This window comes from Loxodonta africana, chromosome 6 (assembly GCF_030014295.1).
Source record: "Loxodonta africana isolate mLoxAfr1 chromosome 6, mLoxAfr1.hap2, whole genome shotgun sequence".
Lineage (NCBI taxonomy): Eukaryota > Metazoa > Chordata > Mammalia > Proboscidea > Elephantidae > Loxodonta > Loxodonta africana.
The window spans coordinates 507,155-520,283 of NC_087347.1; the positions used below are offsets into that span (position 1 = coordinate 507,155).

The 13,129-nt window shown below is 44.6% G+C and overlaps 1 protein-coding gene across 5 annotated transcripts in view; it reads left to right on the forward strand.

Moving 5' to 3' along the window:
* LOC100661670 (contactin-associated protein-like 4) overlaps positions 1-13,129 on the forward strand; it is a 162,058-nt gene that overhangs the window by 66,442 nt on the left and 82,487 nt on the right. For 4 of the 5 annotated variants that reach the window (XM_064286340.1, XM_064286344.1, XM_064286343.1 and 1 more), the window contains exons 4-7: positions 2,231-2,434; positions 3,282-3,457; positions 5,040-5,183; positions 6,206-6,470. In XM_064286340.1, coding sequence (XP_064142410.1) covers positions 2,231-2,434; positions 3,282-3,457; positions 5,040-5,183; positions 6,206-6,470 — 789 coding nt within the window. The remainder of the gene's footprint in view (positions 1-2,230; positions 2,435-3,281; positions 3,458-5,039; positions 5,184-6,205; positions 6,471-13,129) is intronic. The other variant, XM_064286342.1, reaches the window with a different exon arrangement.

Here is a 13,129-nt window from a genome sequence, read left to right on the forward strand (position 1 = left end):
ACTACTGTAAAATTACTTAAAAATGAGAAGGTGTGTTTTGTAACAAGAAGAAATCATGAGAGAAGAAGTAACAGACAGAACTTCCTGCTGCTGCAAGCTGTCTCTGCTACTAGCAGGTTTCCATTTAAGGAAATAGAGTGGCATGGGTGGGAGAACATCCATCCTGGTAAGGACAGCATCAGAGGGGAAAGTTGATTCAGTCATCAGTCACATGAACAATGCTGACCTGAGAGAGTGCGCAGCCAGGGCTTCCTGTGTCAGACCAGCCTCACGTGATGACCCAGGGCTGCGGTTAAAAGTATGGGTGACACTTTAGATAATTTAGATGTGCATTTCCATCACAGCCTCAGGTGCAGGGTTTTCTTGCTGCCGCTTGGAACAGTCAGGACCACACCACCTTACGCAGACTGACCTGGTGACTAACCTACAGACACATTTCTACATAAAGTGAGGGACAGGCTGATGTTGTCTGAGGACACAGGGTTATTGATATGCTGTTATCACCCGGTGCTGCCGATGGCGATGGCCCAGCAGAAGATCTTACAGTAGTTCCCCATCATTTTAAGCTGGAAGAACTTTTGAAATAATTTCCAGTTTTCAGGAACCCACGCGTGAAAATAATTGTGTCTGTAGGATACACGTGCTTTCTCACTGAATGTGATTATTATTATTTTACAAAATCTTTGCACTACGTTTTGAGAGTCTAATGTTTATTTTACATAATCAGTGCCTTGCTGTCAAATGCCATGACCTGTGGTTAAATTTCCTTTCTGTTTGCTGGAGTCATTGCAGCATTCTTAGGTTGTTTACCACGAACAACCCACAATGGACCAATCATTCAATACCCACCAGGTAAAACCCAATGCTTGCAACCAACACAGGTAAAATGTGTGCCACATTTCCTTCTCTGCTCCTCCACATCTCTACCACCTACCCTTGGCCCAGGAGGCCCACTCTTGTGGACTTCATCCGTGTGGGCCAAGAGCTCCCACGGCAGGTTGGCTTTGGAGACATGGGGAGCTCCATAGGCGAGTTGATAAAAAGCAGAGAAGGAAGCCATTTATGGGCTTCGCCCCCTCCCTGAGAGGCCACTTTGCAGCTGTGCCCCTTGGGGGATGGCCACTGCTCATTTGGGCATGGCCCACTCCCCACAACTCTCTCCCTCTTAAGTCCTGCCCCATTTCCTGTATTGTTGCCTGGAATCCCCACGGTGCAACTTTTGTAAGCACATCCTTGTCCCATTCACCTATCCTGAGAACACCTGTGGCTCCTTCTTGTTACCCTGAGTGAAGCCCATAGGTGTGTATTTCAGGGATAATTGCCTCTCCACCCTCTTTAAATGTGCACTGTGACAAACACAGCAGCACCTCTGGACACTGGCGGTGTTCTAACCCAAGTGCAGTGAAGGGTGTTTTCTACAGAAGACGGGGTGTAGGTCTTTCACTGCCTGAGCTGAGTGTATGAGCCGCTGCGTGGCCTCACCAGGACAGCCTGGGGCTGCTGAGAGGACTGAGATCGCATTGCCCTTCAGGGCTCCTACTTAGCAAAGTGGGAGAACAAGGAAGGGGTTGCTCTGTGGAGGATCCAGTATGTTCCTGGGTTGTATTTGATGAGTCTCTGGTGCAAGCATGTGCTTCTCTGTGGTGATATTTTACATACGGGGAAGACATTTCTTTAAAAGGAACACATGGGTAAGAGTTATGAGAAGTCAGATCTACCAATGCAGGAGCTAACGGACCTATTACCTGAGAGACTTCAGTCTTCAGCAGTGGGTGGAAAACATCCAGAATTTTCAAGGATGCTGCTAAATTAGGAGTAGCCTAGAAATATACTAAGAGATTCCATGTGGTTGATAACCACAGAAAGAAGAAATAATCCATGAATGGGATAGTACCATTCAAAACAGAGTTTTAAGAATATTTTATGTTGAAACATGAAAAAAAAGTTAGGAAAGGGTAAAGATAGAATTTAGGTATATCAACACCTGCTGGAAGAAATGCTGCAATATCTGATGACTAAGCTGGAAATGTAGTATTTACGTGAATATGTGTGTGTACGTGTGCATGTGTGTGAATGTGTGCACATGGGTGTGTGCATGTATGTATGTGTGTGTCTGTGTGTATCTGTGTACATGTATGTATATGTGTCTATGTGCACAGCTTCACGCATTAAAACACATCAGTGAGAAGTATGGCCATACATAGAATAACTTTTATTATCTTTTCTGTAGGATCGGAGGTGATTAATTTTGATGGAAACAATTCCCTAATCTACAGATTTACACAAAGTGCCATGGGTCCAGTAAAAGATGTCATTTCTCTGAAATTTAAAACAACACAAAGCAATGGGATTCTATTCCACAGTGAGGGAAGGAGTGGGAATCACATCACCCTGGAATTAGTCAAAGGGAAACTCTTTTTACTCATCAGCTCAGGTAAATTTATCAGGAAAGGAGCTCGATAATCTGATTGTTGTTAAGTGCTGTCTCTTAGCAGGCATTACAGATGCAAAGGCCACTATTTATACCTCCCAATTGTGTTTTCATGTAAAATAGTTTATGGTGTACGATTTGTACAGGAAGGCAGTCATCGCCACTCTTTATATTCTGCAAACACGGCTACTTTGCTATATCCCAGGCTTTTCTGCCTCAGCTCTATTGACAACAATTTTGGAAGTGGGGGTCATGTGCATTGCAGGATATTTACCAGCATCAGTGGCCTCCACCTACAAGATATTGGTAGTACCCCCAATCATGGTCCCCCCACATGGCCATATGTCCCCTGGGGAGAATTGCCTCCCTGAGAACCACAGCTCTATCCTAATATAAGGACAAGGATGCTGTAATACTAACAAGAGTTCATGGCAGAGACAACACTTCCAAGGAATGTGAGTATGCAATAAATAAAGAAAGGAAGTGATTACAGATGGAATATGCACAATGGGGTGGAATTAATCTTGTGTTTGGAGTCCCTGAGTAGCGCAAATTGTTAACGCACTCAGCTGCTAACTGAAAGTTTGGAGGTTTGAGTCCACCCGGAAGTATCTTGGAAGAAAGGCCTGATGATCTACTTCTGAAAAATCAGCCGCCGAAAACCCTATGGAGCGCAGTTCTACTCTGACGTACATGGGGTTGCCATGAGTCAGGGTCAACTCAATGTCAACTGGTTTATTATTGTGTCCAAGAGTCAGGTGGAGCTAACTTACAGTGCTGAGATATGCCCAGCTGGGGCTGAGAGCAATGGTTTAGGCAGGACCAACCATGCTTCCATCCCCCTGCCCAGGTGGAGCTGAGCCTACACACCTACCTGCCCCCATCCACACCGCACTGGGCAGCCTCCTGGATGACCAGCACTGGCACTCCATCCTTCTGGAGCACTCCGGCCCACGGGTGAACCTCACGGTGGACAGGCACATGGAGCACTTCCAGGCATCAGGGGACCTGGATCTCCATCACGAGGTGGGAAACCAATTTGCCAGCCATTGAGGACTTTATGACTTAAGCATGATGTAGCCCTCGAAGGAAAAAGGAGTTCTATAGAGAAGCGTGCTTCAAAGAAAGTCAGAACAGTGGCAAAATTGTTCCTAAAGTGAATGGCGCATAGTAGCAGCGGGCAGCACGTTACACTGCGGATAAGCTTCTCAACCTAACTGCACACAGTGCTACGTTGTAATGTTTAGTAAATAGTGCACAAAGGAAGGGGTAACTGTATGATGAGTGATCTTTGTGACCCAAATTTGGGGACTTTCTTCCTGCCATAGTGTATGTCCAGTCCCTATCTGTGGTAACTTGGGGGAACTTTGCAATGTAATCTAGCTAGACAGTCTAATAGCAAGAGATTCGAACGTACCATCTTATTACTCAAATTTCACAAGCGCGCAACCATTTGCAGCCCATTGCACATATGTATCTAAATTGCACTAAGATATAACATTGTTCTGCCATATTTTATAAGACATTTTTGAGCTCATGAAATATCAGAACAATCCAAAAACGGTTTCAATGTTCATTTGTCATAAATGGACTTAGAAGTCACAACCAACAGAAGGTTCTAGTCCTGTTGTATATCGTCCATGCCTTTACTCCTTAAACCAAGATGTTCTTTACACAGATGAAAGTATATACAGACCATCCAGAGGCACGTATGACCTGGAGTATCACTGTCATGTTTGCATAGATTTATTTTCTGCACAATTAAAACACATTGTAATATCCCCATCAACCAGTACATACCACAGCCAGGTTGGACAAGCAACCGAGGAGGGGATCATTTAGTCTAACACACTAAATTAGAGACAGGGTAGCTGTCTTAAGTCCAGTCATCGAGACATGGACTCTGGACAAGAGGAAGTGCTCCAGGGCAGAGCTGTGAGGAAGGGGACAGCAGGGCCAGGAAGGGAAGCCAGGCAGGGGTATGATCCCAGACAAAGTGCTGCCCAGCGAGGTGTCAGCCTGATCCCATGGGGGATTCTGGTGGGGAAGCTGCATCTACCTGTGTCATTTGGGGTCCATCTGAGGCACAGGAACTTAGATGTCATACTCCTGCACCTGGCAACTGTTGGAGAAGGACCACCCCAGGGGATGCAAAGTCCTACTCTTAAAGCCAGTTGCAGGGAGGAGATGGAGAAGGGAACCTCACAAAGATGGTAACATGGGCTTGGAGGGGATCTGGGTGGGCCTGGTGTTCTCTGCTCCAGAGGCCCTGGTTCTGTCCACTCTAAGTGGTGCTAGTTCACACGTGTTGTCCCACTATCAATGTCAATAACCCCTTTCGCCTTGCCAAAGTGCCCTAGTTTGATGATAAATTACATGATCCCTTAATTACAGATGAAGGGGCTCTGGTGTCAGTGGGTATCGGGTACATGCAAAAATGTTTTAGAATCTATGCCTTAGGTTTCATTTCAAATAAACAAGCACAACAATACAAAATTGTGCAAAATTGTTCTACGACTATGACTGTATGCCTATGAATCATAGATGTCTTAAGCAAATTATCAGAAAATCACTGAAGAATATTATTGATGTCGTTTTTCTTTCTAAGATCAGCTTTGGAGGGATTTTAGCACCTGGAAAATCAGCAACATTTCAAAGTAAAAACTTCCATGGATGCTTAGAAAATATTCATTTTAATGGAGAAGATATCGTTGATTTGGCCAAGCGGCACAGTCCACAGGTCTTCATTATGGTAAGAGAGTACCCAGAGGTCCATGATGGGGACCACAGAGAGAGCCCGTGGGCCTACATGACAAAAGTGGCTCCTTCTATGCTCCCAAGTGATGGTACATTAACAACGACTCTTAGTAACTGTCTTAGTCACCTAGTACTGCTATAACAGACATACCACAAATGGGTGGCTTTAACAAACAGAAGTTTATTTTCTCACAGTTTAGGAGACTAGAAGTCTGAATTCAGGGTGCCAACTCTAGGAGAAGGCTGTCTTTCTCTGTTGACTCTGGGAGAAGGTCCTTGTCTCTTTGTTCCTGAGTGGTCTTCATGTGGCTTGTCATCTCTCTTCCCTCATCTCTGCTTGCTAGCTTGCATTTAATCTCTTTTATATCTCAAGAGATTGGCTCCAGATACATCTAACACTAACCCTGCCTTATTAACATGACAAAGACATCCCATTCCCAAATGGAATTATAGCCACAGGCATAGAGGTTAGGATTTATAACATGTATTTTTGGGGGACACAATTCAATCCATTACAATAATTCAGCAACTTCCTCAGAGTAACAGGGTATAGGAGAAGTGAAGACAAAAGCAAAAGTAACTTATGGTCTGGGTGAGGAGCACTTTTTTTTTTTTTTTTTTAACCCACATCTGTGTAATCCAGGGAGTGGTAAGCCTTGGGGCCAAGTGGAGCAGAGGGTAGGACCTGGGTGGTGGAGGGTGGTGGAGGGCAGGGGCTATGTCATCACAGCCCACAGTGGGCCACCACCTACAAATGCCTGTTGGACTCAGTTACATTGAGGCCCCTGTGCTGACTGGTCATTGGGGAAGATAGGAGACACTGTGATTTGTCCATTGGGATTCCACATCTGGGTGGACAGTCCCTTGAGATCAGTGCCATGAAGATGGGTTTTCTGGAAACATACTGGTGACATGACAGCTTAGTCCTGGGTATAGCTCTGTTGATGAACAGCACCTCTGGCTGCTGAGATGGGCGTGTCCCCTGACCTCTCACCTCTCCTCTCCCTCTGCTCTCAGGGTAACGTATCGTTCTCCTGCTCACAACCGCAGACCATGCCACTGACGTTCCTGAGCCCTAGGAGCTCCTTGGCACTCATGGGATCCCCGGGGGAAGATGGGGTCACTGTCAGTTTCCAGTTTCGAACATGGAACAGAGCTGGACGTCTGCTGTCTAGCCAGCTTCATCAGGGCTCAGGGAACCTTCTGCTCATTCTCAGCGATGGAAGCCTCAGACTGAGCCTGCACAGGTCTCTGGAACAAAGACAGAGCAACATCACAGCAGGTAACATGGGTGTTCCCAAAGTGACAGTACGTGCAGCTCCATCACAACAAGGCCCACAGTGCACATGGCTCCATCATCCCAGATCTCACAGAACCTGCCACAGCTCCATCATCCCAGATTCCATAGTGCACACATGGCTCCATCATCCCAGATTCCACAGAACACATGGTTCCATCATCTCAGATTCTACAGAACTTCCCACAGCTCCATCATCCCAGATCCCACAGAACACATGGTTCCATCATCCCAGATCCCACAGAACCTCCCACAGCTCCATTATTGGAGATCCCACAGAAAATATGGCTTCGTCACCTCATATCTCACAACTCACATGGCTCTGTCATCCCAGAACACACAGCTCTATCACCCCAGATCCCATAGAACATACAGCTCCATCTTCCAGATGTCACGATGCACATAGCTCCATTATCCCAGATCCCACAGAGCTCACAGCTCCATCATCCCAAGTCCTATAGAAACCTCCTACATTCCGTCACTCCAGATCTCACAGTACACACGGCTCCATCTTCCCATATCACACAGTCTCACACCCAGCTTATTGTTGTTGTTATGTGCCATCGAGTCAATTCTGACTCATAGTGACCCTATGCACAACAGAATGAAACACTGCCCAGTCCTGCACCATCCTCACAATTGTTGCTATGCTTGAGCTCATTGTTGCAGCCACTGTGTCAATCCATCTCTTTGAGGGTTTTCCTCTTCTTCCCTCACCCTCTGTTTTACCAAGCATGTTGTCCTTCTCCAGGGACTGATCCTTCTTGATAACGTGTCCAAAGTATATGGGACATAGTCTTGCCATCCTTGCTTCTAAGGAACGTTACGGCTGCACTTTTTCCACTTGTTCGTTCTTTTGGCAGTCAACGGAATATTCAGCATTTTTCGCCAGCCCCACAATTCAAAGGCGTCAATTCTTCAGTCTTCCTTATTCGTTGTCCAGGTTTCACAAGCATATGAGGCTATTGAAAACGCCATGGTGTGGGTCAGTTTCACCTTAGTCCTCAAGGTGATACCTTTGTTTTTCAACACTTCAAAGAGACCTTTTGCAGCAGATTTGCCCAATGCAATGAGTCTTTTAATTTCTTGACTGCAGCTTCCATGGGTGTTGATTGTGGATCCAAATAAAATGAAATCCTCGACAACTTCAGTCTTTTCTCCGTTTATCATGATGTTGCTTATTATTGGTACACTTGTGAGGATTTTTTTTTTCTTTATGTTGGGGTGCAATCCATATTGAAGGCTGTGGTCTTTATCTTCATCAGTAAGTGCTTCAAGTCCTCTTCACTTTCACTTTCAGCAAGCATGGTTACCCCATTCATCTTTATGTAGTCCAGCTTCTCAGATTATTTGCTTAGCATACAGGTTGAATGGGTATGGTGAAAAGATACAACCCTGACGCACACCTTTCCTGACTTTAAACCATCCCCTTATTCTGTTCAAATGACTGCCTCTTGATCCATGTACATATTCCTCATGAGCACAATTAAGTGTTCCAGAACTCTCATTCTCTGCGATGTTATCCATAACAAGTACTATTTTAAAAACAATTCCTGAGTCAACAAGACACTCAGTATCCTTACTTTCAGATTCGAGTTTTATTGCCTTGAACACAGGATACCTGCCACCTATACTCATCTTGTACCAACTTAGCGCTGCATGGGTTCTAGGCCTGGCAGTCGCACCTTGTAAGGCAAGCAGGCATGAACGAGGTGTAGACACTGTGCAGGATACAGGCTATTTCTTTTCTCCACATGAGCTGTTTCTTCAGACCAATTTTATAGCTGAAGTGTCTGGAGTTAAACAACTTTCCACTGGACATGGGGAGCGCTGACTGCCAAGGGAGCCACCCCTGATTTTGAGTTTCAGTGTATTGTTTGCATGGTCAGAAATAATGTCATTAAGTGGGGTGACCCAGCACATCAGGTCCCCTTTAGTCTCTGGTTGGCAAGGACTGTTTTCACCTCTGTGTGTGGATGCTAGGATTCTTGACAAAGGATATTGTCTTATTTAAAGTACCATCCTGGCCCTGCTGGCAGGGGTCTGCCATGGAATCATCGATCTTTGATGTTTACATGACACTGAATCTACCTTCTCTGTGTAATAATACAGACCAAAAACAAGAAAAAATGACAAACAGAAAAACAGCCAAAAGATACCTGGAAGCTAAATATGAAGAAAAGTTATACATTTCTATGCATATCCCCATAGGTTACTTCTGTTTCTGCTCCATGTGTTACTAAAAAATGAAAGTGGGGCTCCCAGATTAGCATCCCCTCCATTTTTTAGGGCAGTACTTCTCTTTGACCACTTATTGAGTGTTAATAATGTGATGTGTTTACATGAGTAGGCTCATGAGAAAGAAACAAATTGCCTTCAGTAACAATAAGTAGGCTCTAACGATTAGCACCAGAGGAAGTGAATTCATAGTAAGCGTGCCATTGCCAGAGTTTGTGATGAATCTGATGTCCTCAGAAGAGACCTCAATCACGTCCATGTTTTAAATATCTTAAAGAAATTGCTCCAGTGCAATGTTACTTTAATAAGTAGAATGAAGCCATTATCATTTCTAACCAGTCTGTTGGCGTGAATATCTGAAAAATTATTGGGAATAATGTTATACGTAATAATACATTTGAACATCTGTATAATAATATTCATGCTCAACAGAAGGTGATGAGGACATCTGTGGTGGGCAGGAGGTGACGGAAACATCTGTGGTGGGAAGGAGGTGATGAAGATATCTGTGGTGGGAAGGAGATGATGAAGGCATCTGTTGTGGGAAGGGAGTGATGAAGACATCTGTGATGGGCAGGAGGTGATGGAAACATCTGTGGTGGGAAGGAGGTGATGAGGACATCTGTTGTGGGAAGGGAGTGATGAAGACATCTGTGATGGGCAGGAGGTGATGAGGACATCTGTGGTTGGAAGGGAGTGATAAGAACATCTGTGGTGGGAAGGAATTGATGGAGACATCTGTGGTAGGTAGGAGGTGATGAAGACATCTGTGGTGGGTAGGAAGTGATGAGGACGTCTGTGGTGGGCAGGAGGTGATAAGGATGTATGTGATGGGAAGGGGTTGATGAGGCTATCCATTGTGGAAAGGAAGAGCTGAAGACATTTGGGGTGAGAAAGAGTCAATGAAGGCATCCGTGATGGGCAGCCTCTGGGTTGGCCTCGGTGACCTCCATACTTCACACCCTTCTGTGACCCCTCCCCTGAGTGCAGCCTTGACCCAGTGACTCCTTCCTAGTGAATAGAGTATGGCACAGTGATGAGTTTCCAGTCAGAGATTAGAACACAGAGAGACAGTGACTTCCCTTGAAAGTATACTCCCTCTGGTCCCCCCTCTTGCTCTAAAGGAAGCCAGTGGCCATGTTGTGAGATGCTCTATGGAAAGGTCCACATGGTACAAACTGAAGGCAGCCCCCCAGCCCACAGCCAGCAAGAACCTGAGGCCTCAGTCCACCAGACCATAAGGAGCTGGGTCCTTCCAACGACCACCTGGGGGAGGTTGGTGACAGATCCTGCCTGAGTGGAACCTTCAGATGAGCCCACATCCCCAGCTCCATGATTGTAGCTCCATGAGATACCTCAGGACAGAGCACTCAGCTAGGTCACATCCAGATCCTAACCCACAGAAACTGTGATCAGACATGTTGTTTACAGCCACCCAATTTGTTATGTAGCAGTAGATAACAAATACATTTGATTACTTAAACCAATAAGCCCATTGGCTTTGAGTTGACTCCAACTTATGTCAACCCCATGTCTGTCAGAGTAGAACCGCGCTCCATAGGGTTTTCAGTGGCTAATTTTCACAAGTAGATCGCTAGGCCTTTCTTCTGAGGTGCCTCTGGGTAGACTCGAACCTTGAACCTTTCAGTTGATAGCCGAGCACATTAACCATTTGTACCACCCAGGGACTCCTCAGATTATTTAATATGGATATATTCATAATTAATGAGAGGAAGACTATTCATGAATGTGAAGACAGAAAAAAAAGCATTTACCTAGCATAAAATGCCTCTGGTTCTTTTCTTAAACAAAACTAACAATCGCTGCCTTTTATTTTCCTGTTTGCTTTGAAATTTTTATTTATTGCTGGAGTTAGCGAAGCATGGCAATGTTGTATTTGATGATCAGCTAATTAAAATATTTACGATTTGACACATTTGTACTACTGTAGGCAAAGAATTTTGACCTACAGTTCACAGCATTAAGATATGATAATTAAAGCATGACTGTAAGCACAGTTATGAGAATTCAACACAGTGGCTCTTTAATGAGAGTGACTTTTTGCTTATGAATTATTATCATAATAAATTATATTCTCTCATTAAATGAGAGTGGTTTCTCTCTTTCTTGGCTGTTAGAGATTTAAATTGGTAATCTGATACGCACTGAGATTCTTACATGGAATAAAAGTTAAATTGTGTTGAACTTGGAGGTGAATTGAGTTACAATTTGTATAAATATTTAAATTAGAAGCCAAAGTTTTCAACATAGTATACAACTTTGCAAATTGTTGTTTTAAAATATTATTCTAGCTAGTAAGGGGTCTGAAATAATTTTCCACACCACAAATATGTTGTCAATCTTTGCCACCCTTTTGAAGATCAAACCAGAAACCAATCAGTTGATAGTGGGATCTAAAGAACAACCCACTTATAATTCCAATGTTATTGAAGTCTTAGCTGAATGCCTTTTCTAGCTACTTCCATGTTGATTTTCAAGCTTCCAAAGCCTGGCAATCCTGCCCCTCAGTTATCTTTGGGCTGGATAGATGCATGGATTTTTTTTTTTTTTTCAAATGATAGCCAACATTTAGAAATCAGGAAGATTAATAATAAAATCTAGATGTCTGGCTCTTATGAAGAATCTGGGAATCTGGTAACACTGGGGACACCCTGCACCCTTTGGGTAGCCCACACCCCTCTCATCAGAGTTAGCTCTGTCCATCTGTGCACCCTCATTGTAGCCCCTGCCCTGTCAATTCAGGCATCTGGATGAGCTCCCTTTGGCCCCTGGGAGAATCAGGAATGTGGGTAAGTTCATCCCACCCAGGAGTAACAACAGCCGGAGGCAGGATCATCACATTTGAAATACGACCATAGTGGTTCCCTAGATCAAACACCAGTAGGGTGCCATCCACCCAGGAGGAACCGTCATTCAGTCCCCTCCTCCTCCTCTCTCTCGGCCCCTGGATTATTTGTGTCAAGTCACACAGGCACCCTTAGTTAATCTGTTGGGACTTTCATTCAAAGTGTTCCCTCCCTGCAAAAACTTGACAGGAGGTTAAGTCTGACCCACAGTTGCCCAGCCCCACTAAAAGTGTGGTCCAGTGGACAGCAGCATTAGCACCCCCCAGGAGCTTGTTGGAAAATGTGGATCTCAGTCCACTCTAGACTTGCTGAGCTGAACCACAATCTGCGTTTTAACATCTCAGGTGATTCCTATGCACACGGAGGCCAGGGGTACAGACTGAGAGCAGAGGCAAACTCAGGGTAGAAGGAAGGTGTGAAGCCTTGTACAAAGAAGATTCAGGGTCTGAGATGCTTCCTGGGGAGAAGAGCAGAGGCCATGGACTTCCACTGGGACATGATGAGGAAGGAACATTCTGGAAGGAAACTTTGGAGTACTTCATCTTCATACCACCAGGGGCCTCAGAACTCTTTCTGGTGGCCTATTTCAAAATAAACTCTTTCTACAGGGAAATGGGATTTAAAGATTGAACCTAAATCTGTCATGCTATGTTTCTACCTCTTTCCTATTATCTTTCAGAAGCCAAGCCATACAGAGTCTTTGAAAACCTACTTTTTTCTTCTTCACTGATATGTTGCAAACAGTGAGCTGCAAGTGCCCAAACCTGGGTTTGTGTCACTCTGAACCTGTTCACATGGCCAGGGTTTGACACTACCCTGCCTGAACCCGGTTTTGGGAAACAGTATCCCCAGGCATAGGACAGCCAAGGGGAATGAAAACCAGAGCCAATGCTCTCTTTCTGGGCCTGCTGGGCCACTAAGGACAAAAGCCACTGCCGTCGACTCAATTCTGACTCATAGTGACCCTACAGGACAGAGTAGAACTGCTCCAATAGGATTTCCAAGGAGTGGCTGCTGGTGGATTCCAACTGCCAACCTTCGCCACCAACGCGAGTACTAATTTTATCTCAGAGTGATACTGTGTTAGCTTTTCACTCAATGTGGAACCTGCTGAGTACATCTACATGAGAGAGGTGAGGGTATGTGGCCTCTACCCACTCCCCAGAGACTTAATTTCACTCCTTCTAAAAGAACAGGTTATCACTTCACACACATCTGCGAGACGGTGACTGCTTTTGAGGGACCAACATGATCTCTAAGACTAATATGAACACTTTGTTTTCTGATTACAGCAACAGCTTATGCCTTTGTAGAAAATTTGGAAAATATAGCAAAGTGAAATAAAACGAAAATCACTGCAATCCCCCTCATCTAAAAATCACCATCTATATAGGCACATTTCCTGTCTACCCAGTAATTTGTGTGTCCCTACACACACACACACACACACACATGCATAATCTCTTGTGAATTTTACATTTTATTAATATTCTTCTAAGCATCTATATAATATTATAGAATCTGTCTAGATAGAGAGCA